This window comes from Pagrus pagrus (genome assembly GCF_965226575.1).
Source record: "Pagrus pagrus genome assembly, chromosome: 4".
NCBI lineage: Eukaryota > Metazoa > Chordata > Actinopteri > Spariformes > Sparidae > Pagrus > Pagrus pagrus.
Genome location: NC_140188.1, coordinates 33819964 through 33846898, shown reverse-complemented (window position 1 = coordinate 33846898; position 26935 = coordinate 33819964). Strand labels below are relative to the sequence as shown.

At 42.3% G+C, this 26935-nt stretch overlaps 1 protein-coding gene across 6 annotated transcripts in view; it reads left to right on the top strand.

Annotated features, from left to right (window-relative positions):
* nf1a (neurofibromin 1a) overlaps positions 1-26935 on the top strand; it is a 224814-nt gene that overhangs the window by 46667 nt on the left and 151212 nt on the right. For 3 of the 6 annotated variants that reach the window (XM_084350863.1, XM_084350864.1, XM_084350862.1), the window contains exons 2-6: positions 16749-16892; positions 19710-19793; positions 22472-22540; positions 25322-25512; positions 26488-26594. In XM_084350863.1, the coding sequence (XP_084206989.1) occupies positions 16749-16892; positions 19710-19793; positions 22472-22540; positions 25322-25512; positions 26488-26594 (595 nt within the window). The remainder of the gene's footprint in view (positions 1-16748; positions 16893-19709; positions 19794-22471; positions 22541-25321; positions 25513-26487; positions 26595-26935) is intronic. The other 3 variants (XM_084350867.1, XM_084350866.1, XM_084350865.1) reach the window with 1 other exon arrangement.

The following is a 26935-nucleotide window of genomic DNA, read 5'->3' as shown; positions in this document are numbered from 1 at the left end:
GCAAAGATGACAAGACTGAGTAGGCGAGTAGTTGAAAACGCTTTTCTGGTCCGAGTTTGATTCATGATAAATACGTGGTATATTACTGAGATGATCAGTCGGTCTTCCTGTCAGCGTGTAGAGCAGTAACTAATGGTGCCTTGTTGTAGGCCTAATGTTGGATGGTTGTCATGTTAATATGCTGCTTGACTCAGCAATAAAAAGGATTTGAAATAATTTTTCTGCCTTTAATTCTTTGTAGAAGTGTCTGAAAGGCTCAAAAGCAGCCATTTGTTAAAAAAAAAAAGTAAATATGTAGATATATTACTTAAATTAATAAAATTTTAAAACTTTATAAAAAAAAAAAAATCGGCTGATTAATCGGTTATCGGATTTTTTTCCCCCCAAATAATCGGTATCGGCATCGGCCCCAAAAAATCCATATCGTTCGGGCCCTAGTCTGCACCAATCCTCAAACACCCGCCACTTGCAGTCATACAGAGACCTAGTGGATGTGGTTCTCGCACAATTGTCATCAATTCGGTTCTGAGGAAGCCCTACAGCTGTCAGATTCGACCTCTCAGGGGCCAAACGCAAAGAGCCAGTCTCTCTGGGTGAGGGTGGAATACTTCCCCACGCGTCTGTGTCAGCAGATCTCTGCGGAGTGGTAGAGGAGCTGGCTGATCACACAGAAGCTGTACTATGTCCGCCAACCAGTGCTTTCCTGTCCAACGCGGAGCAATCAAGATAAGTGATAGGCCCTCCCCTTGGACTCTCGCCAGAGTTGGAGCTATTAACGCGATTGGAGGAAATGCATGTAGTAGAACCCGCGGCCACTTGTGTGCCAACGCGTCCACTCCCAGAGGAGCTCTCTGATCGTGGAGAGAGAAAAACCTGGAACACTCAGCGTTCTCCTGAGGCAAAGAGGTCTATCTCCACCTGACCATAATTCTCCCAGATTATTTTTATCACCTCTGGGTGCAACTTCCACTCTGCATAAAGTGGGTCTCCCCTTGAGAGCAAATCCGCCCCATGGTTTAACAGCCCCGGTACGTGAGTTGCTCTCAGAGACTGAAAATGGGCATAGCTCCATATAATCAGTGTGTGTGCTAGTGTGTTTAGTCTGGCAGACCTGAGCCCCCCCATTTGTTGATGTGTGCCACCACTGTAGTGTTGTCTGACTGGACCAATACATGGTGGCCCTCCAGAAAAGGAAGAAAATGTCGTAGGACCAGACCCACAGCCATTAGCTCCAGACAATTTATGTGAATAGAGTGTGGTGGGATGTTACACCTGCCATTCACTGACCTGCCTTCGTAGGTCCCTCCCCAGCCTGACAGGGATGCGTCTGTGGAGACCACTCTCCTGGCTGGTATTACTCCCATTGGCACTCCCTGAGTCAGAAAGCTCAGGCTCTTCCAATGACGTAACGCTGCAGTGCACATCACAGACACTCTGAGTCTGTGGTGCCTGTGACGTTGCGGAACCATGCCATGTGAGGCCACCCAATGCTGAATTCCCCTCTTACGTAGACGGCCCAGTGGGACAACCGCTAGCGCCAATGCCATCATCCCCAGTAGCCTCTGACGGAGTTTGAATGAGACGGACTCACGAAAAAGGCTTAGGCACGCTTTGAGTGACGTCACATTCCCCAGAGTGAGAGTTGCAAGAGCCAGGCATGAATCTAGGGATAATCCTATGAATGTAATCCTGTACGTTGGGGACAGTACACTCTTTAATTTATTTATTTATTATGAAACCCAGTTTCTCTATGTGCTCTGCAAGTGTTTTCATGTGAGCCGCTGTCTCCAGCTGCGAGGAAGCTGCTATGAGCCAGTCGTCTATGTATGTCGCCACGTGCATGCCCCTGTCCCTCATGGGGCCTAATGCTGCCTCTGTGCATTTTACAAACACCCCCGGGCTGAGTGAGAGGCTGACAGGGAGAACCAGACAGTCGTAGGTATTTCCTGTGTGAAAGGTATATGGGAATGTGGAGATATGCATTTTTCAGCTCGATTGACATGAACCAATCCCCTGGGCGCACAAAACGCAGAAGTGACGGGTGAGTTAACATTCTGAATTTGTACTTTTTGAGATATCTGTTCAAGGCCCTGAGGTCTAAAATAGCTTGGATGCCTCGCTGCCCTTTCTTTGGGATTATGAAGTATCTTGAATAAAACCCGTCCTGGCTCTGACTAGCCGGGACTATTTGTATGGCCCCTTTCACCAGCAGAGAGTTTATCTCTTCTTGTAAAGACGAGCCAACTCTCCCTGAGCCTGCGAATGAATTATTCCTTTGAACTGTGGTGGAACGATAGCAAACTGAAGTCTGTAGCTCCTGTCTATTGTTCTCAACACTCATTCTGTTTTTGTACAAGCACTCCACTCCTTTATATTCTGTGAGAGGGGACTGACTGGCCAACTCACCGATTGTGTAATGGTGCCCACTTGAGGCGACGCTTGAAGGCCTCGTCTGCAGGGCTGTCACCCTTTCTCCTCCTCCCCAGGGAGCAAGCGCTCTCCACACCGGGTTTATGTTGGAGACTGGTTGTCAACAAGTTTCTTTTTCTTTTTCTTTTTCTTTTTAACATTAACTGCGCCCTTGGCATTCCACCTAGTTTCAACAGTTGGGACAACTTTATTGCAGTGTGACAACTGATAGTGCTTGTGAGACACATGTGGAACCACGACATAACTTTGTCTCTTTTTCTCACTGGGGCCTCTGTCTCTGCTGGAGCTGGCCCCTGCTGTGAACGTCGCCTCGAACAGAGACGGAGGAGGGAGTAGAGCATTTGAGGTGAGAAGAGTGGTGTCCGCCCGCTCCTCTTTTACCAACGGTGCGTCAACCAGCGGCCCTGGTTTGCTGGCCTCCTCACCCACAGGGTCTTAACCTGTGGCACTCTGGGGGCGGTCTGCGGTGCAGGCTGCGCTCTGGAGAGCTTTGGGATTCTGAAGCCGGGCGTGGGGCGCGTTACCACCTGCGCAAATGTCTGCCAGGGGGGTCCCGCGGTGCTCAGCTGAGCCTTCCTGGGCAGGCAGAGCTTTAGGGCTTAATTTTTCCTTTTCTTGTCCTCGTATCTCTCCTGCATTGAGGCTACGGCTGAGTCTAAGAGACCCTGTGAGACAACCGGTGTATCCAGGAGATCCCCTTTATCTCTCGTAGCGAGGTTGGTGAGGTTTAACCACCTGGCTCTCTCCTGTAGGACCATCAGGCCCATTGCTCTGCCCGTGGCCTGTACCACAACTTTATGGAGGTGAAGGCAGTGGTCTGTGACTATGAAGATCTCTTCCCACAGCTTTGTGTCCAGCTTTGCTGTCATCTCTTCCTCCAATCCTGCCTGATAGGCCATAAGGAGCAAGGAAGCATTCATGGCTCAGACAGTGAGGGTGGCCGCCTTGTAGCTCTTGTCCATCAGACTGGACTGAAAGCAGTCAGCTTTGGAGGGCAGGGAGGCCCCCGACACCGATACCGGGGCATTGGGTGAAGATGAGATGCCACCACCTGCGGTATCTGACGCAGCCTGTGTGCATCCATCCCCTGGCAGTCAAGAAGAGAGCCTCCGGGGATCTGGTGCTTGTCTCTGTATGGCTTGGCTCTCCATGTAGTGGCCAGCTCATCCAGTAGCTCTGGGGAGACGGGAAGCAGCTGTTTTCCCGTCTTCTTCATCTTAGGCAGCCCCTTTCCATCATAGCGAGACCAGGTTGTCTCCGCTTGCACAGAAGGCCGTGGGCTGTTCAGCTTTGCAGCCGCGCGTTCTCTCTCCTTCTGCATGTCCAAATCCAGTGAAGCTGATGGTGGAACTGTCCCGACAGCAGCCGCGGGCTTCGCAGCCTGAACCGATGGCACTAACAAGGAGTTGTCATCCTCGTCGTCATTGGAGAATAACAACTCCGAGTCGCCATCGGACTCGCTGTGCACAACATCCAGAAGCAGCTCCGGCACATATACAGGCTCAGGCGGCCCCTCAGTGTAGGCGTCTGCTGTGAGGCAGGTGTCCCTCGGCTCCTGCAGCAGGGGGTGAAGCTCATCCAGCAGGTCGGCCCAGCTCACTCCCGCGGCTGTCAATTGCTCCAAGCCAGTGGTGAACTCTGGGTGCTCTTGTGGCGTTCCTGCTGTTCCCAAGAGAGGGTCTCCCCCGGAAAGGTTAACCTGACGCCCTAGCCTTCGTCGTAATAGCTTGAGGGAAAATCGCACACAGTGGATGCACTTGCCAGGTGAGGCTAGAGCTGCCTTAGCTTGTTGCACACCCAGACAGGACGCACACATCGGGTGACTCGTTAGCAGAGTTGTAACAGCTACGGGTGGCTGTGTACCTTTAGCTTTATGCGTGTACCTTAGCTATGAAGCAGGGAGGTGTGGTATAACGCTTAGTATTGCTGCTGCTCGGCTAGTGAGTTTGGGAAAAATATTTTTATTTTTCTTTCTTTAATACGGGGAAACGTGATGTTGCTCTGTGTAGTTTTGCTACTTCGTGGGCTAATGCTTAAAAGACTTTGATATTGCTACCTAGCCTATCGGGAGTATTGCTACTCTCTGTAGCTCTTTTGGCTAGCACCGAGTATTGCTACTCCAATCGCTAGCCTGAGGCAGTTAGCTAGAATTGCTCCTAGCTGGCTGCCAAGTTTGAGCTGCCCTACAGACCGAACAGCCACCCAGAGCAAAGCGTTCGGCGACCAAGGTGGTTGCGCACGTCTTTGAACAGTTAAGCTAGGCTCCGATGTAGTTGTTCCATTGTGGGCTTCGGCTTCTGTGAAGTGAGAAAAGGTTTTTGAATGATGAATGATAGCATGTCGGCCCTTTATATAGGGAAGGGCTGGTGCTCTACGACATTCACGTCATCAGGGCCAGCCTTTGGGCTGGCGTAATGAAATACGCTTCTGTTGAGGGCACGCAGGGGCGTTATCCATAGTGAGACACGAAACGAATGCTATGAAAGAATCCGTATTCCTTTATTGTCCCACAACGGGGAAATTTGTTTGCCACGTGAGAAAGAGAGCCCAATTTGATTTGAAAAGAAGGTAAACCCTTGATGCTCAGAGCTTGTGCACCCACTTCAGACAGGATGCATGCTTTTAGCTTAGCAGCTGCAGTGAAGATTTTTGTTATTTAAAGGGTGTGACGAACATCTTTTCAAATCAAATTGGGGTTTCTGGGTTTCTAGAGACTTGGATTATGCCGGACGAGCTGTATGGCACCATTTTATTAACGTTATAACTAATTAACTTAACCCATATTTCCATCAACATGAGGGTGAGCAGATCATGACTGAATTTTATCATTTTTGGTTATCTTATCCTTTAATGCAGATGGACCAGTAGTATCCTGTGGTTAAAAGAGCTGTGAATCTTCACTGATTTGCGATTCACTTGGATTATAATTGACCTGTCAACAATTTGAGATCAAAACGATTCTCAATGCATCTTGATGCATCTCAATGTACCGAATCAATTTTATTAAGATTTTATGAAGGTTTTATAAATTTGCCTTTTTATAAATTAGACTACATAATATGTATAACATATAACGCATAACATAGTGTCTGACCCACCTCAGTATAAAAATAGTTAAAAAAGAAAACATAAATATGTCGGCAGTTCATTACATGTGTGCTGTGATCTACAAAGATGCAGTTTTCACATGGCAGCTCTGTAGACAGTCCACTTATGGAATGTCGCAAACATCACCAACATGACAGCAAAGTTGCCGCGCCTCCTCAGTTAATGACTGAACAGCTGGTCTTGCCAGTTTTTTTTTTCTGTTTTCTTTGTTTTCTGCCTTATATCAGCAGATGTTAGCTTCATGAGAAAACAGCTAACGTGGTTGTTACTTGTCAGCCAGAAGTTATACACAGTATGTGTTAGGGCTGTGCAATTGATCGAATTTTAATCGTGATTTCGATTTTTGGGTCAAACGATCTCCAAACTAATATAATCGAATTGAAACGATTTATTTGGCATTTTTCGTTGTACAGTAAGCCGAGAGATTTTCTGAAAGAGACGCGCATGCGCAATTCAGTCCCTCCCGCAAAGCATTAATGCGGCCCTGCTGACTGGCACTCACTCAAGTTACGTTTTTCTCTAAATTACATAATTACATAATCGCCATCAGTCAACAGGATGCTGTCTGACTGTCACTCGTGTGGAGGGAGACTGTTTTCTGGGGGAAAGTTCACTAAGTCTCGGTCGGGAGGGCTGAATCACCGCGACAAACACTTGGTGAGTTAAAGTTTTTTGCCGGGGACAGACGCTGTTTTTCGGGCAGAAATGTGACGAAGAGTCGGTCGGACAGACACTTCACGGTATTTTTTTCCTCATATAAGTTGCCAAAGACACGACCAGTTACTACGTTACTGTTGTTTGGTCCTGTAACGTTGCTTTGTGGGACATTTCTCTATAATGTTGAGTGATGGACCTGTTCAGTTATCAGACAGTGAACACCATCAGACCGACACACACCCGCTCGTGCCGCCGGCTTATCCGTTCACACTGGGTCGGTTCGCCAATACTTGCGTGTCAGACATCGATCTCAGACACACTGTATAATGCGACTCCTTAACCGTCAAATTCGGACAGGCACAAGAAAATAACAGCTGCCATTGGATTAGGGCTGCAGCTATCGAATATTTTAGTAATCGAGTACTCTACTGAAAATGACATCGATTAATCGAGTAATCGGATAAAACGTATTTTTGCTTGGTTAAAGAGCAATTATGAATACACAAGAGAAAATAACATATTTCACTTAATAATGAATGACCAATTGGTTTCCTTTTTTAGAATCAACTGTTTTTATTTCTTAAATTCACAAGCAAGTATTTTCTGGTCTTGAAACATTACCAAAGAGGCAACTGCTAACATAAATAAGAATAAATAAAACACAAAGAAAATTAAATTACTTTCAAGATATCAAAAATAAATAAAATTAAATTACTTTCAAGATATCAAAAATAAATAAAATTACATTACTTTCAAGTTATCAAAAACATAAGGCATTTATAAAAAAGAAAGAAGGCAAAATAAGCCTTTATGTTGTGCATAACATGTACATAACAACTGTAAAACACAAGATGCTATTTTGGCATATAGGAGGGGAGACAAAAACAGGAACTTGGAACAAGTAAGTCCATATCAAGGCAACAGCCACCCTCTTATTTCTCTCTCTCTCTCATCGTTTGTGTGTATGTGAGTGTGAGTGTGTGAGTGTGTGAGCAAACCTTTAAAGGAGCTCTTTATTGCAATGTAAGAACGTAAGCATATCAACATGGTCAGGGCTGAGGCTTGCCCTCTTCTTAGAGGCAATGTTGCCTGCGGCTGAGAACAGGCGCTCTGAAGGTGTAGATGTTGCCGGAACGCACAGCAGAGTCTTCGCCAGTTGTGCCAAATGTGGATACCGCGCTGCATTGTTTTCCCACCAAGACAGTGGGTTCTCCCTCTTGGATAGGGGCCGTTCTCCGAAGTACATCAAGACCTATGGAATAAGACACACACACACAAACACTTCATTATAAATAACTGCACTGTAATGAGTCCTGCTGATGTATCTCATCTCATATTAATAGCCAAATGTAAAAAATAATGTAGTTACCTCCTGCTGTACAGAATCATTTAACTGCTGCTCCTCATCTTGTTCTTCGTCACTTGTGTTGGAGTCTGAGTCGTGGAATGACGTAGCCCCCTTGGCCTTTGCTGCTGGTGGGGAGTCCTGTGCTGTGCTGGATGCTCCACGGTTACTTGCAGTGGGCTTCCTCACTTGCTGGCTGGCAGCAAAAGCCATGGCTCGCACTGTGTTTTGGATCTTGAATACTTCGTCAGCAGGCAAGAACTTCATTTTTCGGAACCTGGGATCTAGAGCAGCAGCAAGCAGGGTGATGTTTGGAGATTCAGGAGTAAACTCAGTTAGTCCTTCCCATCGTACTGTTATCTGCTCTGCTGCATGAGTTTGGAACGACCTAACAGGTGCATTCTCAAGTTCTGGCTCCTCTATGTTCTGCTTAAGTTTGCACACAAGATGTGGAAGTGCAGACAGTGTGACATATTGTTGTCCACTCAAGAACACTGTGGCTGATTCAAAGGGTTCAAGGACCTGGTTCAGCTCTTCAATCAGGTTCCATTGTTCAGGCTTGAGGTCCAGATAGTGTTTCCCTCTCTGGGTCACTGCAGGGTCAGAGAGTGTGGCTGTCACTGGCCACCTCTGTTCTTGTAGCCTGGACAACATGGCGTACGTGCTGTTCCAACGGGTACAGACATCTTGCACCAGCATATTCTCCTTAGCACCCATTTGTTTTTGCTTGTCCTTCAACTTCGTGCTCGCCAATTCACTTTTTTTCAAGTGTTCGACAAGGCATCTCGCAGCCGCGACACATCTGGAGATAGCCTGATGGATCTTCAATGAGCTTTGCACAATTAAGTTGAGGGTGTGCCCGGCACAACGCACTGATGCCCATCCGTGCCTTTCTTGCAAAATCTTTGCTGCTGCTACAACATTAGCGCCGTTGTCATGGACGACAGCCTTGATTTTCTTCACTGGGATGTCAAATTTTGTTATCACCTCCTCAATCCATTGTGCAATATTTGCAGCTGTGTGTCTCTCCTCAAGGGGCATCGTTGTCAGGCAGTGGGACACCATGCGCCAATTCTCCCCTATGTAATGGCATGTCACCCCCATATAAGCCTCTGTTGCGATGCTCGTCCAGATATCAGTGGTGAGTGCAATGCACTCAGTCTCTTGCAGCGCCTGCTTCATCTTCGCTTTGACATCCTCGTACTTTTTCTCCATCTCTTTTGTGAAGAATGTTCTTGATGGAAGCTCGTACTTCGGATGGAAAGTTGCAACCATTGCTTTAAAACCACTGTCCTCTACCATACTCAGTGGGCGCATGTCTTTGACTAACATGTTTAAAATGCTCTTTGTTAGCTCAGCTGCTTGCTCAGGGCCACAGAATGGTGCTTTACAGATAAATTTGTCCATCCGAGACTGTGATGATTTACTGAAAAAAGAAGATAAATAATAATTAGTTAATATTACTATGACTAAATGACTTAATACAGTAGGTTCATGGCTGTGCATTTATGAATTTACACCAGCTGACTAGGGATAAATATTTTTTAAAGATTTTGAGTTTTTGCAGTGTCTTTTTGCAGTGTACAATTAAGACAACTACTGTATTGGAACACAATAACCACACACATAATCAATAGAGTGAGACACACTGTGACCAGTGACCAGCTACGTAGTAGTTGACTAAATTTTACAACTGCTTAATTAACTTTATTATGTTTTTATTTCCATCTAGACTCATCAGCGCTGTCCTTTTGAATTTTAAATCAACCCTCTATGAAGTCATGTCGTCACGCTCGTAATAAACTAACCACAAACTTGACAGTAGTCAGTCATAATTAACAAAAACCTAGCCCTCTGCAAGGCTGGCGTTTATGTTCGTAAAATACATTAACGTTGATCACACTGATTTGATACGTTAATATTACCTTGTCTCCGGTCCTCCGCTCGAGTCCGGGTGTTTTCTGCGGAGATGCTGCAACATGGAAGACGTGCTGTTGTGGTATGCAAGGGCCGTGTTACAACGAATACACGTCACGGTGTTCTCCTTTCTTTTCAGTCGGAAATGCTCCCACACTTTCGACATTTTCTGTCTTTTTTTATCGCGTTTTTCTTCTGTTTCATCGTTTCTTCTCGCCTCTGCCATTTTCCCGCTCCCTCAGTCAAACACCTGTACGTCCGCTTCCTCCTCCTCCTCCTTTCTTCCCCGGTCTTCCCTTGCGTACGTGACGTAAGCACGTTGTGCCATATTGAAAGTAGTCCGTGCGGCCGCTTGAACTACAATTAAATTAACGATTCCTCGAGGCAGAAAAAAATCCTCGGACCTTTTTTTGTATTCGAGGTACTCGAATTACTCGAGGAATCGTTTCAGCCCTACATTGGATACTATTTAGCTAAAAATATGCACCCTATCGTTTGTCTTATTTGATTTTCTAAGTATATTTATTTTATTCATTAAATGTTTTATAGAAATTTAATAGAATATTTGTACATTATCTTCGATTTGAACGTTTTGTATTTTTCAATTTGAACATTTCATGTATTTTTTTGAGAGAAATGCTGAATAAATGCATCATGTTTCCAAACTCAAATCGTTTAAATAATCGTGATTCCAATATTGACCAAAAAAATTGTGATTATGATTTTTTCCATAATCGAGCAGCCCTAGTATGTGTCTCATCCAGCTCGCGCTTCCCATCATGTTCATAAAACCCAACATGTGTCATGAGATGTCCACTTTCAAAATATCGGGTGCGCTTTTTTATCACTTGCTGCTTATCTCTGCCTTCCTCAGACAAATTTCCCACCAGTAATGTTAGCGCTATGTCCGCCCTCAATTCAAAGCATTAGAGCAAAGTTGCAAGGTAACCTTACAAATTTTTGTCCAGCAGAGGCCGGAAAATTCACAGATCAACACAGGCTGTGGTCTCTTGATTATGCTCCGCCTCTGCATCGATGCAGAATCTTACCATGTTGGTATTGTGACACATCTTCTCAGCGAGAAATTTTCCCAACTCTAGATGATGTATAGCTCAGCATGTAGGCCAAGTAGAGAGTGATGTTCGTCAGAGGCAGCAATCTAAAGAATATTAAAAGATGACCATACATTGTTAAGGGAGTCTAAAATGTGACTAGCCACACTGCAGTATTTACTGGCACTTTTTCATCCTGTCTTGATGATTAAATATGGTGGCACTGGTATTACCTGATTGTAATCATCATTAGATCATCTCTGATCTTGATTAAGTATTCATATAAACTAAATTCTCAAATAACAGTTTGGCTATGCCATGGCCAACAAAAACAAATACCGTAGATGACCATTTAGTAGCCCGGGCGTTTAATATGCTAAATCCACTTGGACCCCAGGCGTTTATAAGAACCAGGCGGGTATTTGCAACAGGCTACAATTTATTTTTGCAATGAGCAACACCAGACCATTACTTACAAAGAACATATGAGATCACCGTAGTACCACTGGAACTAAAATTGTACACACTGTACACAACACAACTGTGTTACCATACAAACTGTAACACAACTGAACTACCGGGTAAGCATGAGCAACTCCACCACCACCATCCAAACAACAAATTGTAAAATAGTACTGTAGGTCAAAAGTGCACCAGCAACAATTGAAATAAAACACAATACACTGGTAATAAAAATAAATCAGGCACTCTACCTTTGAAATAAAACAAAGTTAATGCTTTTGGTAAATAAAACAGTGCAAATACAATTATGGTACCAGTAAAAAACGACCTCATCACCATCAAAACAGCACAGCAATAGACCTAACTCCACTCATCATTATCATCATCCTCCACCACCTCACATAGAATATGTTTGTAAGACTGTTTGATAATATTGTTAGAGCCACAATAAAGTAAGAAGGTATTTTTGGGGGATGGTTATGAATGCTTGATGGTGATTGGTTCAGGCATGTCAGTGCAACCTCAGTGGAAGTTCGCCTTCTAAAACGACAGTCACCTGTATGTTGCTAATGAGTTAAATAAACGTTACAGTTATAGCACGTTGTCGTGCTGAGCATCAATGTACACATCATACAAAACAAGACATGATGTCAGAGTAAAAAAATGATTCTCAGAGGACAAATGGACATCGCTGAAGTTAGGTCGCCCCATATGGACTGGGAAGCTGGCAACCTGCCCCGAAGCATGGCCCAAGTTTAAACGTCACGTGGATTTAATATTTTCTGGCCCGTTCAAGAAAAAAGGGGAAGACGAAAAATGCAGCTATCTACTCCTTTGGGTCAGAGATAAAGGCCGGGATATTTACAACACATTCACGGAAGAGGAGGCAAAGGTACGAAAATCGTACTACGACCGCTTTGAAGCATATGCTATGCCGAAGACAAATGTCATATTTGCTCGCTACAAATTCCACGAAAAAATACAAGCAGTCAACGAGCCCTTTGAACAGTTTGTGACCGATTTGAGACTGCTTGTCAAAGGCTGTAACAATGCTAACAGTGAATAGATGATAAGAGACCGTATAGTTTTTGGGATTTATTCACCTAGAGTGAGAGAGAAGCTACTGAACGTCGGGTCCGATCTAACGTTGGATAAAGCAATAGACATCGCAAGGTCTCACGAACTAACACAAGCACAGCTCAAAACGATAGCTGGTGGCAATAGTGGGCCACACGAGCAGACCGTTCATGCAATCGTTCGGCAGTCTTCAAAGAGTGCACCCTGGAAAACGCGCCAGGACAAGACAAGCAGAGGTAACGTCTTCAGGACAGAGGGAGATGGAGAGCGCCCCAAGGCATGTGGCTACTGCGGAAACAAGGCTCATGGTGTAAAAGACAGCTGCCCAGCAAAAGGAAAACAGTGCAAGATATGCAACAAGTTGAATCATTTTGCAAAGGTGTGTCATTCTAAACAAGGGAAAGGAGTGCACATAGTAAGTGAAGATAAGCCAAAAGAAAACACAGACAATGAGGATTTGTTTATTGATGCAGTGACACAAGGAAAAGACGCTAATGATACAGAGCAAGTTTTTGCAGATGTGCAAGTTGGTCCAAACAAAACTGCAGTTAGCTTTAAGTTAGACACTGGAGCCTCAGCTAATGTCATTCCCACACATGTTTTCAGAAGATTGGAAATTCAGCATGTACAGTAGTAGCGGTTTAAAAGTTCCCCTTCAGGCTGAAAGCCAGCCGAATGGCCTACGTCTTCCAGCCAACTTCCCTCCAAATCCCCTTCAAATCCCAGCCGCTGGAGTGGCCCCCCTCTTTCTCATGGGAGTGTCAATGTTTTACTGTAACTCCTCCCATTCATTGAAATACAGGGTGTGACCAGGAGATGGCGCTTCTCTCACAAAATTCTCATCACCCACAGTCATTCTGATGTTATCTGAATTTCCACGGACCGCCAGAGGCGGAACTTAAAGCACCTCTGGTGGTCAGTCAAAATTCATAAAACCACAATTACATACATAATCATCATTTGATTTGAGCCATGAAATTATAACAGGCCTATGCGCAAGCCACTGTTTTATTCGGAAATGAATGCTAGTAATACCTCCTGTCATATAGCCTGTTTGATCACAATGTACAGTAATCATTGTGAATCTCCATTTAAAGAGGAATAATTTCAGGTGATGAAAAGAATTTTGGAAGATGTTTGCAGCTGTGCAGGTATTCAGTGCATGCCTTATGACTTAGGCCAGGGAATTAGCATTATCCGTTAGGGATGTTGCTGATACTCATGTGTTTATCTACTAAACAGGATTTTATGTGTGTTAGGATGTGTGATGTGTGGTGTGCTGGTACTACAAGTTGAAAGTAACTAGTAAGCAAGCTGAATTAGCATTATAATTGCTCAACCTTTTGTTTGCACTGAGTGGACATTTGGTCTCCCATTGTCACACAAATCAGAGAGCCAAAATGCAGCTGGCGGGGGAGGTTATTGGAAGGCTGTGGGCCTGAACTTCTACTGAGCTAGGCTATCTCCTGTTACCATTTCATCAGCAGCCACAGTGTTGGGCAAATTACTCTGGAAAAGTGATTATAACCCTGTAAGACCCCCTGTTGCAAAATTAATAAGTCAAACAATTTCCCAATTTTTGGTCCTGCAACATCACTTTGATTTAGTGATCTAAAGTAAAATGCCGTGAGCTATACAACTGCAAAAAGTGGCAGGGGGAGTTTTACCCCAGGTGACATTTTTTTAAAAGGTATTAACTTCATTAGAAAATCTATGGTATAAATAGATCAGGCTCAGTATAGCCTAATTATAGACTCTTACATTTTTAGCTTGAATTTATTCATTTAATGAAAGTATGCTAGATTAATTACTGTGTATGTCATTAGCAATGACCAATGTTATGTAAAAAAGATACACAAACAATTTGTGAGAGCGAGATTAGTGGAAACTCCAGGGGAAATAAAGACTTACAAACATGGACCAAAACGGCTCCATAATACGCACAAAAATCAAAAAGAAATTATAGCTGCTGCGCAGCGATGGGTCGGGTCCGGGCTATTTTTTTTTGCAAATTTAGGCAATTTAGAGCAACAAACGGGAGAATAGGAAGACAAGACAGTTGACAACAAAGTTCATTTTGGAACACTTGAACCCACAACTTCTAGAACCAAAGACAGAGTCAACGTCATCTATCGCTCTGAGCTAATTGGCAAGTGGCAATACAACAGTGGCTTCATAAATTGAGTAAGCCATTCACTGTTGTGCAGGCAGATTTGAAACCACTGTGAAAAATTCAGTTATCAAGACAAAAATCTGAAAATACACATATTGCAGCATGGAGATGTTGGTCATTTTAAAAATGATTGATTTGCTCCATAAGTGAATAACTGATGTTTAGGTATGTCATTATTGCATTGACTCCAATTGTTCACATGAAAGACAAATTTAAAATGCTGTGAAAAATTCAGTTTTTGAGGCTCAATTTTTGATAAATCAAAGGAGGAGAGAGGAGATAGGTTTAAGAAGTTTTACAGTTTTTGAAAAAAAACTGAGTGATGTACTTCATAATTTTTAATAGGTTTAAATGTACAAAAGTTTCTTCAATATTGAGGCTACAGTTTGATGAAAGTTCTGAAGCTTCTGAAGCACGTAATTTAGAAACAGGACCCTGCTATTTCCCAGTTAGCTCCGTTAGCGCTACTTACCTTTACAAACCGAAAATCAGTTCTTCTTCGATGCCCTAAAAGCCAACACAGGAAGTTGCGCTGTGCTGCCTTTGGCAACTACTGTTTTTAGAGTAGCGGCAAAGACGTTGATTTCACATGAGTCAGATGGAGCTAACAACTTGTCAGATATTTGGCAATATTTTACTCTGGATAACCCCTTCAGTAAAATGGCGACATGTTCAGTATGCAAGGCTGTTATTTTGAGGGTTGGCACGAGTATTGCCAATATCAACGCCAGCAAACTTATAAAGCATATGAAGATGCATCATGCGAAAGAGCACAATAAAACTGCTCTCCCCAAACTTTGAGACAGTGAGGGAACACATTTCATGTAGGCTGAAGGACTTGCAGGCAATAAGCTTTACTACTGACATTTGGACCGCCAATTGCTGAGTCTGCACACGGTGTGGTGCTGCATGCAAACAAGTTCCTTGAGTATGTTTTAAGGGAATTATTTATTCCTAGATTTATACGTTGCTGTTGCACTACTGTGATAAACTGTTCTATTGAAAAAGTGGCTTCACATTAACAGTTTTTAAAGGAATTGTTATTTATTCCTAGATTTCTTTATTTGTCCATCTTTGGTTATGACTGACTGTCAAAATAGATGATAAAAGAATATTGTGTGGCAATCATTCTCTGCAAGGATTTACCTGAGCTAGGCCATACAACAGTGATCGCAATCATATCACATCCATACAGGGTAAGTAGTAAATGCAGCTGTTAAAAGAATACAAAAATCATCTTTTTTTTTTTTTTAACACACACTGGTATCAGATCAGTACTCGGTATCGGCCGATACCCTTGGCCCAGGTATCGCAATCGGTATTGGGAGGGGTATAAAAATGGTATAAGATGTCAAGGGTTGCCCGAAAGTTTCTATGCATTTGTCACAAGCATACCTTCGAAACTGGTGTTCAGTACTGCAGCCCAAGTTTTAAGTCTGTTACATCTCCTGCTTAACCCTGAAAAAGCTTTGCTTGGTATTCTGGTGAAAAACCTAGAATAAGCTTGAAGAATAGCCGAATATAGCTTTCTGTAAGATACAGTTTTATGCCCATTTTTTGTTACTGCCATTTTTGTCATTTATTGTTAAATTATTATTTGAGTGGCATAATCATAAAAATAATCTTTGTTTTGAACTTATCATACAAGAAATGCAGCTCAAAAATACTTTACAACAAATAAATTAAATGTAATAAGTGCTTCACATAAAATTAGACCTTAAAATAAACACATGTAAAAAATGTTAATGTGACATAAGATGGAAAATTATAGTTGAAGTGCACTGCAGCATTGCAGAAAAACAGTATTGTAGCATTTGGCTTCTCCCTCAAAGCCTGACAACATGACTTGTTATCAACTGGTGGTAATAAAGTATACAGCAGAAAATTTGGGGAAGATTTAACGATATCAAAAATTGGATACTGCTCAAACCCAGTAGCAGCCATGCCCTATAATACCCCAGTGCAAGCATTGCTCGTCTTCCTTTGAAACTCAGCAATACAATCAAGGTCAGCTGGGCCTATAGTTAGAGGGCTACATACGTTCTCAGAGCTGGAGTTAATTTCACGTAACTACTATTTCTGTTTCGTACATACTCCCTCCAAGGGAATGGCTTCTTGAAGCCCTTGTTTTCTGACTGAAGCAGCCCACAAAAAACTGACTAATGCCTTATTAAACGGTTTGTCGGGTGGAAGGAAATCCAGATACTCAAATGTATGTGCACAAGCACTGAAAAAGTGAGTTTTTTATCATTTGTCTCATTTAAGGCTAAGCCGCCAACTCAAAACACTTCGAGCATATCAAATATTTTGAGGACATGTTTAGTAAGATTTTATTTGGATGCTGCACTATGTGATGATTGCAGCGTAATATAAACAAAGCAAAGAGTTTTCACAAACACAGTGTAAAAGTCTGTAATAATAATGATGATGCAGCCAATTCACTGTTCAGCTCATGGTATTACATTAATCATCATCATCCTCCTCATCCTCATCCTCCTCCTCATCCTATCTTGTTTTTTTTTTTCAGCTTCCCATCAAAGTTGGACACCAGAACACTCACACCAAAGTCAGCACAGAGCACAACAAGGAATGTCTGATCAACATCTCCAAGTACAAGTTCTCCCTCGTCATCAGTGGCCTCACCACCATCCTCAAAAATGTCAATAACATGGTGAGTGGGCTCCTTTCTCCTTTCTTCTCTCTATGAGGAGCAGGCAATGGACAGATTCTGTAGTTTTGTCACTGTTGAAAGAGTTATTGGTTGTTGTGGTAATTGCTCCTTAATGCTATACATGTAGACTGCTGGCTTGAAGGCGTTCATGGTGTCGCACTACAAACTACTTCTTCGACACAAAGTGACAGAAGTACTTTTGTAAAATTAAAAAAAAGAAAGAGATAAGTTTAAATCATGCCAAACCTAGTGATTGGCAATAATTAACTTTTTCATTGAGTTTGTGACTACAGATTGCAGACAAACAAACTGTTAAAATCATTCAACAGTGTCAATATATAAATGATTCAATATCTGTATTTTGAGTGGCTGTAAGGTTTTCACAAAGAAATCATTTTCACATCAATTAGAATTCATGCATATGATGCCAATGTGATGCCAATGTGATGAGAATAGCCTGCATATAGTGGCTTTAAACAGGGCAGGCAACACAAATATCGTCGCCTTCCTAAAGTAATGGCCAGCTCTTCATGATGCTGGCCACCTCTGTTAAAGTCACCTACATCCTCAGTTGAGCAGATCTTGTGATCCTACCCCTGTAGTATAGTGGCCTATGTCAAAGGCCATTTTATTTTGCCCAAGTCGCAAGACAGAGTGACTTGGGCAATTTTAGCTTTAGGTTTTCAAGATATATCTTTACCCCAAGGGACTATGTAAATAGTCATCTTTTGTCATAACCTTTTTGTGTGAAAGGATTAATAAATATCATATACTCTATATTTGGTTCAGATTTTTCTGTTTTTCGGAAAACTTGAAAATATGACTTAGGCCATTATTTTAAGAGGGTGACGATGTGCATGTACTACATATTTGGTTCAGTTTTTTGAAAATACGACATACGCCATTATTTTAAGAAGGTGACAATATGCAAACATGTTGGTGAAGTTTCTAAGTTATCCAGGTCATGGTAATTCTAAGTGAGCACAACAATGTCCTTTGAGGACAACAATGTAAACATCTTGGCCAGAGAAGACAGATGGTTTGAAAGAGGAGTAAAGGAATCCATCAATGTCAAACTGGAACGACCTCATTGAACAGAGGAGGTGGCCTATGACACTACTTATATGTAGTTTAAAAGCCTGGAGTTTAAAAGCCTGGAACTCCCCTCCAGTTAGTCAGAACTGAAGAAGCCACTTGAATGAGAGGTGAAACGTCTTCAAGAAACGTCCAGTTGCCTATAATATAGCACTTAGAAAGTTGCCAATAAATTAATTTTTACAAGTTAGACAGTGTGCAGCAGTTTGCTCTTCTCTTCCCTCTCCTACACACCTGACTCACGAAATAGGAATTTCTGTTATTTTGTTTACAGTTTTACAGCGTTCATTAAAATGTCACTCATGATCTGTGAAATACAGTTTATTTCAATATGAGTTCTGCATCAGATGCAAGGTGCTGCCCACTCATTAGGAACAATTTAAATGCACAATCGCAAACAGATGAGAAAACAGAACAATTTTGGGTCATAAGAACACTTCCACATGTAGACTGCAGGCGCCAGGGATCGAACAACAGATCGTTTGATTAATGGATGGCCTGCTCTTGCTGCCTGGCCAAAGCTGCCTGTATGAAAATGTTAAATCTGATGAAGTTGATATAAGCCATAGATTCTCCAGAACAAAAGTACTGTTTGGCAATATTGATGCTTTTCGAAACAAAAAATTCAGATTTAGATCATTTGAGGAATTCCTGGAGAGTCACCTGAAAGACGTGGTACCCACATCAAGACACAGAAGCTGATTGACTCAACCATTCATTACATCACCTTTGCCATCTATATAGGCTGCTATTCTTAAGCTGGATAATTTTATACACTGCACAATTTTAGAAATGTTGTTGTTTAATTCCATGTCATACTGTATGAGTAGATCATGATGTAAAGCCAAATCTCACGATTTATGTGCTCACACACACATTGTGTGTTCTCTCTCTCTCTCTCTGCTCGCTCTCTTGCTCACTCGCTCGCACACACACACACCCACACACACACACCATAGTCAGCAGCACCTAACTAAATCACAAAAGAAAAAAAATAAATCCTAAAATGTCATTGTCTATTTCCTGCCCACGTTTCTCTGTTTAAATTGGTCATAATCATCGGAGCAGCAGGAGACAAAAACATCCAAGAAGCTCATCTGGTGTTACCACAGCTTGACCAGCATTGACTCGATGCTTTACATCCACATGACACATTGTGTCGCCATGGCACTTTCAGCCACTCTTTATGCTACTTTGCACAGGTGCAGTGAGAAAAAAACACTTCTGACCATGAGGAATCGACTCTTGGCTCTACTTCAATTATGTGAGAGCTTGAGGAAAGTGGAAAAGGAAAAATCTCTGACATTCTTCCAAACGCCCACAGTTGATCAGTCCTTGCTACCCCCTGTGTACTGCATGACAAATGACACCTGATGAAGATGAATTTCAGTCTGACTCTAAGATGAGTTATACGGCTCAAAAATTTGGTCAGAAACAGCCTCAAATCATACAGTGTATACCCAGCTTTAGACTCCAGCAATAGCGGTAACACTCAGTTCGAGAGTGTTGAACATAAACACAAACAATACATAAATACTAAGCCTAAAACCAATTGCCCCAATCAGTCTAAGTTCATATTTAGAAACAACTGACTTGAAAGTGAAGTGAATGTGGCTACTGATCCCAATCAGTAATGTGACATTGATTTGTTAGGTACAAAAACACTAAACCCTGAGGGTTCCTAATGCTGTGGATGCTGTTTGAATGTGACTGTCTCCACAGCGGATATTTGGAGAAGCTTCTGAGAAGAACCTCTACCTCTCCCAGCTCATCATTCTGGACACCCTGGAGAAGTGCTTGGCTGGGGTGAGTCTTCCCCTCCTGACGCTGCTTTCTTGATCTGTAGAAAACAAAACATTTTTAAAAGAATCTTTCAAAAATGTGTAAATGATCTGATCTTGTCTCAAGCCTTTGTGTTGAGAGTAGGCTGTTACCCCCCCATCCTTGTGCATTGCAATGAAATAAAACTGAGAAATTACTCAGAATCTCAGCTGCTGTGTTTGTGCTCACCAAGACATAAACCACTGTTAATGTACTTATCCTCCATCACACATCACACTCTCCTCATCTATGGGAGGTTCCTCTTTGAACCTCCGGTTACATTCTCAGGCATTTTGCGTGAGTATCGGATGGGAACAGCTCTCAGCTTCCTGTACAGATTTTTGTCATTAGCATTCCTTCCTATGTTGAAACAATTTTCTCTGTCTTATTAGCCATCTATTTTCTATAAATCTGGCCAAGACAGCTCTCCTCCTTAAAGAGGCAACTCAACATATCATGTTCAGACAACCAAAATAAATCAGGGTTCTTCACCTGATATTTTTCAAACAAGTAATTTCTCAAATGAACAGAAAATGAAATGCATCCTCAGCAACATCAAGATCACACAAAACACATATACGCTGCCCTTCAGGAATACCTTTTATATCTGCCTACTTCAATTGGCAGTGGTAGGGTACCATATCTAAAATGAGCACACAGGCACCTCGTCCCTGTCTTTATATTTATATGTTGCAGTGGAACTTGGTTTATCCTTGATCTGTATGGATCACCACCCACAGTTTGACATGCATATGATCTACAGATTATTTGCAAAATGTAACCATCACAGTGTGAAATACTGTTTTACTGCCACCTTAACTTTATCAAAGTAATAATTATCCTGTTTGCTGTTTCTTGAGCATTTTCAGTGGTACAACTGGGAAAGTGGGCAATCTTGTCATTGTATTGATAGATCATAAGTTTGGGATATTTATTGCAAGGGTTAGGGGTTAGCAGCTCCGGTCTCTCTTTGACTGTCAGGGACAGTAGCCTATAGTGTTGATAGGCTATTCTTCATGATTTGTAACCGATCATATAGTGCTGCAGGTGGGACATTGAGTGAGACTACAGAGTGGTGACCATGGATGTGTAAGAGTTTATAACACAATGTCATAAAATTAATAAAATTATAAAGCAGATGGCTGATGGTCACGACTGCTACGCCTTCTACTATAACATTGTGATTTAAAAGGCCCCCACCAGAGAGCTCAAAAACGTAGTGTGTGTTCTCCAGAGTTGTTGGCCTTCGTGAAATGTGTCATTGTGAATAGTTTGTTGCTGTTTAATGCATCAATGTTACTGCATGCTCAGTTAATGCATAGTGTGTTTCTCTGAATGTGCCATTGTTATTTGCATTTTCTGAGCTTGGCTTCCTCTATGTTTTGATTTTTGAAATATTTTATTTCAAACATATAAAACAAAAGCAAAAATAAATCAAATCAAATAAAAGCTGTCAGAGGCTGAACACAACTAAGTTATTGACATGTGTGGAGATAAAGACACTTTTAAACTGGGCATGGGGATGTACTGTATTTTGGATGCTCGCAGGGCAGAGATGTGAGAGTTGTTTGGACTCCCTTCCAAGGTGACAGGAGACCGTTTTCTCAGCTGGGTGAGACAGTTGGAGCTCAGAGCATCAGTGAGAAATGGTGGTGACTACAATGGTCTGCTAATTGCCAACTCCTGGCCTATGGCAACTGTGAGGTGACACAATACCTCAAATTCAAAAACTCAGTAGTAAAATTGGTTCATTTTCTGATAAGACAGTTTGTCCGGAATGCAAAACTTGGGGCTCAGTTCTGTGTCTAAAGGGTCTTGAAGTGCCTGGTTCATGTTGAGTTCTGCCAGGGTCACTCCAATGGACTCATGCACAGTGGTGTTCAAGGCGAAAGAAAACTCAGGCAGGTATTTGTCCCAGGTTTTGTGCTTTTCTCTGACATAGGAGGCAATTATGGCCTTGAGACCTCTGTTAACTTGTTCGGTGAAGTTGTTTTTTTGGATGGTATAGCATTGTTTTTCCATTGCTTGTTCCACTGTTTACAAGTCTCTCCAGAACACTGATGAGATGAACTGGGTTCCTTGATCCAAAAGAATGTAGTTGGGTACCCCCCAACAAGTTAGAATCTCCTTGTTTAGAGTCTGTGCAACTGTTTCTGCTGTGGGCCTGTCTTAAAGGAAATAACTCTTCCACTGGGAGTAGAAATCAACAAAGATTAGAAGATGGACTCTTGAGCTTCCTGGAAAAGGACCCATAATGTCCAATCCTAACATTTCCCATGGCCTCGTGACAACAGTTTGTTGTAGTTTGCCAGGGGGTAATTTGTGCATTTGGAAGATTTGACAGGACTGCACATTCTTCACATCCAAACTCATGTTCGGCCAGCAGGCCAGGATCTGGAGCCATTTTAAGGTTTTCTAATTTCCCAGGTGCTCTCACAATGGAGGAAGTGGTATATAGACTTGGTACATGGTCTTAGTTGGATGTTGCACAATCCTGTAAACCTTTGCCTCCAGAATTGTGAATTGCGTAACAGGGTTGACGCACTGTTCTCCAGACTCCAGGATGGTTTGATATAGCTTTTATATTTCCGGGTCATTCTGCTGGGCTTTCCAGATTTCTTCATCTGAAACGTGCAAGTCCTTGTGAACTTCTCTTTTCAAAGGTTACATGGTGGCACAGGTGGGCAGAAAGCAGTTGGAAAGATCAACAGACACTCTTGACAATGCATCAGGTACAGTATTGTACTTTCCTCTTCAATGTTCCACTGTGATGGTGAACTTTTGCCGTTTGAGTGCCCAACGAGTGAGTCGAGTGCTGGTTTCTAGGCTTCAAAGCTACATATCAAAGAGGAGTGATCTGTAACAACAGAGAACATCTTCCCTTCCACCTCCCGACATGAAAGTCACTTAATAAAAATGTAATGTCACTGGATATGACACGTTTTGTGGAAATGCCAATAAAATACGTAGCCTATGACATGCGCAGAAAATATAGCTGCTCAAATTTTATCCTGGCGATTGGGCTGAAAGATGTGTCCGACATTTTTATTTACTTCTACCTTAAAGGAATAGTTCACTCTAGAACGAAATTCAGTCATTATCGACTCACCCTCATGCTGATGAGAAGTCTGGTGTAGTTTCTTATTCCTCAAAATGCAGCTGGAGACCCGCGGGGTACCGTCCTGCAGCAAAAATCCATATAACGGGCGTCAATTGTGCCCAGACGAAAAGGTCCATAAAACTTCACAAAAACTTTATAATATTTCTCCATACTGCTTGTCTGCTGCAATCCAAGTGTCCTGAAGTGGCGACATCCACAGTTTACTCGAAACGACGTCATCTAGTACATTTTTATAGCCTAAACAGTCACTGTACTATATTTGCCTGGAGGCAGCTGAGGCATCCAGCTGTGAGTTTCAAAGTTTCAAATCACTAGTGCAGGCAGATCCCTCTTATGTTTGTGTGTCGCTCGGTCGCTCACAGCAGGATGTAAATACCAGTGTGTATCTATCGCGAGTTCTGTTGATCTTGTCTGGCGCGGCTTCTGTAGTGCAAACGGCTGTGAGGGAGACTCGCGTGCACGTGGGAGCGTGCCTCCAGGCAAATATTGTATAGTGACTGTTTAGGCCATAAAAATTTACTAAATGACGTCGTTTCGAGTAAACTCTGGATGTCGCCACTTCAGGACACTTGGATTGCAGCGGACGAGCAGTATGGAGGAATATTACAAAGTTTTTGTGTAGTTTTATGGACCTTTTTGTCTCGGGCACAATTGACGCCCGTTATATGGATTTTTGCTGCAGGAGGGTACCCCCGCGGGTCTCCAGATTCACTTTGAGGAATAAAAAACTACACCGGACTTCTCATCAGCATGAGGGTGAGTCGATAATGACTGAATTTCATTCTAGAGTGAACTATTCCTTTAATAGAACATTTAATGAGTTTTCTTAAACAGTGGCTTTCTCTTTGCCCTTCTCCCATAAAGCTTTGACTGGTGAAGAACTGGGGCAACTGTTGTTGTATCCAGCTTCTGAAGCTTTTAACGTCTTCAGATTAGTCATAAGTGTCTTGGTGGCCTCCCTCACTAGTCTCCTTGCACGGACACTCAGTTTGTGAGGATGGCCTGCTCTAGGCAGATTAACACATGTGCCATATTTCTTCCATTTCTTAATGATGGCTTTAACTGATCCAGGAGATGTTCAGTGACTAGGTAATGTTTTGTATCCATCCCCTTGACTTATACTTTTCAATAACCTTTTCACAGAGTTACTTGGAGTGTTCTTTTGTCTTCATGGTGTAATTGTAGCCAAGAATATTGATTAACCAGTGACTGGACCTTCCAGACACAGGTGTCTTTATACTACAGTCACTTGAGACACTTTCACTGCACTCAGGTGATCTCCATTTCACTAATTGTGAGACTACTAGCACCAATTGGCTGGTCCTCTGTTGAATTAGGGCAGTCACTTTAAAGGGGGTGAATACTTATGCAATCACATATTTTACAATATATATTTTTAATGAATTGAAATTACTTTGTAGAAATCTATTTTCACTTTGACATGAAAGAATTTTTTGTCAAAAAAGCTAAATTACATTGACCATGATTCCATTTATAAAAGCAATAAAAGGTCAAAACATACACGGTGTTGAATTCTTTTTTATAGGCACTGTAGATGTTTTTTAAACGGAAAAATTCTCACTTGGATGTGTCAATCTGCCTGAGTTCAAGGTAGCAGTGAAAATGTGATGTGGTATTTCATTGAGTTGGACATTCTCTCAATAAGCAAGTGGAATGGATGTGATGGTCTGATGCATTTTCAACATAGGGATGTGGGGGGGTCTAAACTAATAATATTAAAAACATAAAATGGCTGTGACGACCATGGCAGGGCAGCTCAGCAGAGAAAAAAAGATGGCTGTGTTCAAATCATCATTGCTTTGGTTTCACCAGGCTTAACTGGTAATGTAGTGCGGAAGAAAAGCCAACCCACACTAACCTACTATAAAAGCTACATGAGTTTCATGTTTTATCTGTGAGACTCACATTTTAATGTTTTTTTTTTTATCATAATCATTATCATCAAGTTTTTAAAAAGTGGGTATCCTGGATCTAAGTTCAGTTGTAAAATTCTCTCTCCTAATTGGCTGCTGACAGATGTGTGAGCTGACAAGTGAGTCATACTGTACAGCAGTAGAGGAGGTTATACCAGCATCTTGTGTGAAAGTAGTTCAACTTCACTGACATTCATCACTGGAGCTGAGAGCATCAGAGCAGCCAATAGAAACAAGTTGCACTGCTCTACATTCTCGCCCTCTGTTTTCATCACCCACGTCTGTTTCCATTACAGTTAGTAATGGGTCATTCAGTAACAAATATGCGCTCATATTTTGACTTGTTCCTTGGGGTGCCCACAGCCTCTCCTTATTTTTAACATGGAGGAACAAATCAGTGAAACAGATTAAGGCCCTTTTTCTGACAGCCTTCCCACCTCTCTGTCCTCCCTTCTCAGCAATCCAAGGACTGCTTGCGTCTGGATGAAACCATGCTGGTCAAACAGCTGCTGCCAGAGATCTGCCATTTTATCCATACGTACCGTGAGGGCCACCAGCACGCTGCTGAGCTCCGGGCCTCAGCCTCAGCTGTCCTCTTCTCTTTGAGCTGCAACAACTTCAACGCCGTCTTCAGTCGCATCTCCACCAGGTATTTCTGAGCAATACTCCAGAGTTGTCTCTCAGCTGTCTCTTAAGTGCTGACTCTGTGATCAATGGTAGCTCATTTTATTGGCTAGTAGAGCTGAAATAATTAGTCAATTAATTGAATAGTTGACAGAATTTTAATTAGCAATTATTTGTTTTAAGAAAAAATTCTGGTATTAACTAATACCAGATTCTGAAACATGATATTTTTGTTTTGTACATTGGTTCTTATGCAGTGTTTAACAACTGAACACATTTCACATGACTTTTGGTAATTTACATGTGCATATTCATTTGCGTATCAGAAAATATCATTTTAATATAATTTCATCTTTTCATGTACAAGTACATGTTCATGCTGAACATAAGAAGTTGTGTGCAAGGAGTGGGCTATATGGCCAAAAATCTGATGTCTGCCGGAGTTCGGGTTATAATCCAACCCTCATTTTCTACAAAGCTTGGCCCAGATAATTTGAGTCTAAAGCAGATTTCTCAAGTTGTCCGTGTCACACACATGCTCACCAACCAGTAATACTCCCATTTGACACTGTTTTTGCGTTTATCAAGTTTATCAAACAGTAGAGTATGAAGGAGCTACATTCTGTATCATTGTTGTTGTATCATCAACATGCCCACTGGCTCTACTCACACATGGGCTCAATCAGAGTTTGCCAGTCCAGTGTGTAGTTAAACTAATTCAGACATTTGATTCAAACATACAGCCAGGGTACATGTGCATATGGTGTCAGTGCCGTTGTGTGAATGCAGCTCAAGGAATAGCTCAACACAACAGTATTGCCAAATCTCTACAGGTGGACCGGACACATTTCTACAGTTGCACGTTATCTGTTGTCATATTGCCCAGGTGTGCTCAGTAAAAAAATTTCACTTTGAGGTTAAAGATTTCATGTTGTACTTTTTGGATGTGTTTGAGTGCATTTAAGCAGCAGATTGTCTGTGCTTTTGTCTATCTCCTCAGGCTACAGGAGCTGACCGTATGCTCGGAGGACAATGTGGATGTTCATGACATAGAGCTGATGCAGTACATCAACGTGGACTGCTCCAAGCTGAAGAGGCTGCTACAAGGTAAGCTTGTAAAGTTTTTACAGGTTTACATTTACAGATGTTTCGATACCATTTTCACCTGCTGATTTCCTTACCTGAAGTTTGCGTATTGGCTCATAGAGTGTATCACTGGCTGGCTCCATCTGTCCCCTTGGTAACAAATGGCTTGCTGTCAGAATATGTGGCATATGCTGGGTGGATTAAACCAATAGGTACTGCTAATTCATATTGAAAACAACTGGAGGAGAGCTTGTTAGCAGCCTGTGAGTGGCAGAGTCCTGCGGTATGTTGGCTAAGAGATGTTTGGTTATCTTCAGGGCACAAAGACCTCAGTACAAGCACTGAGACATCTGAAATCGAGA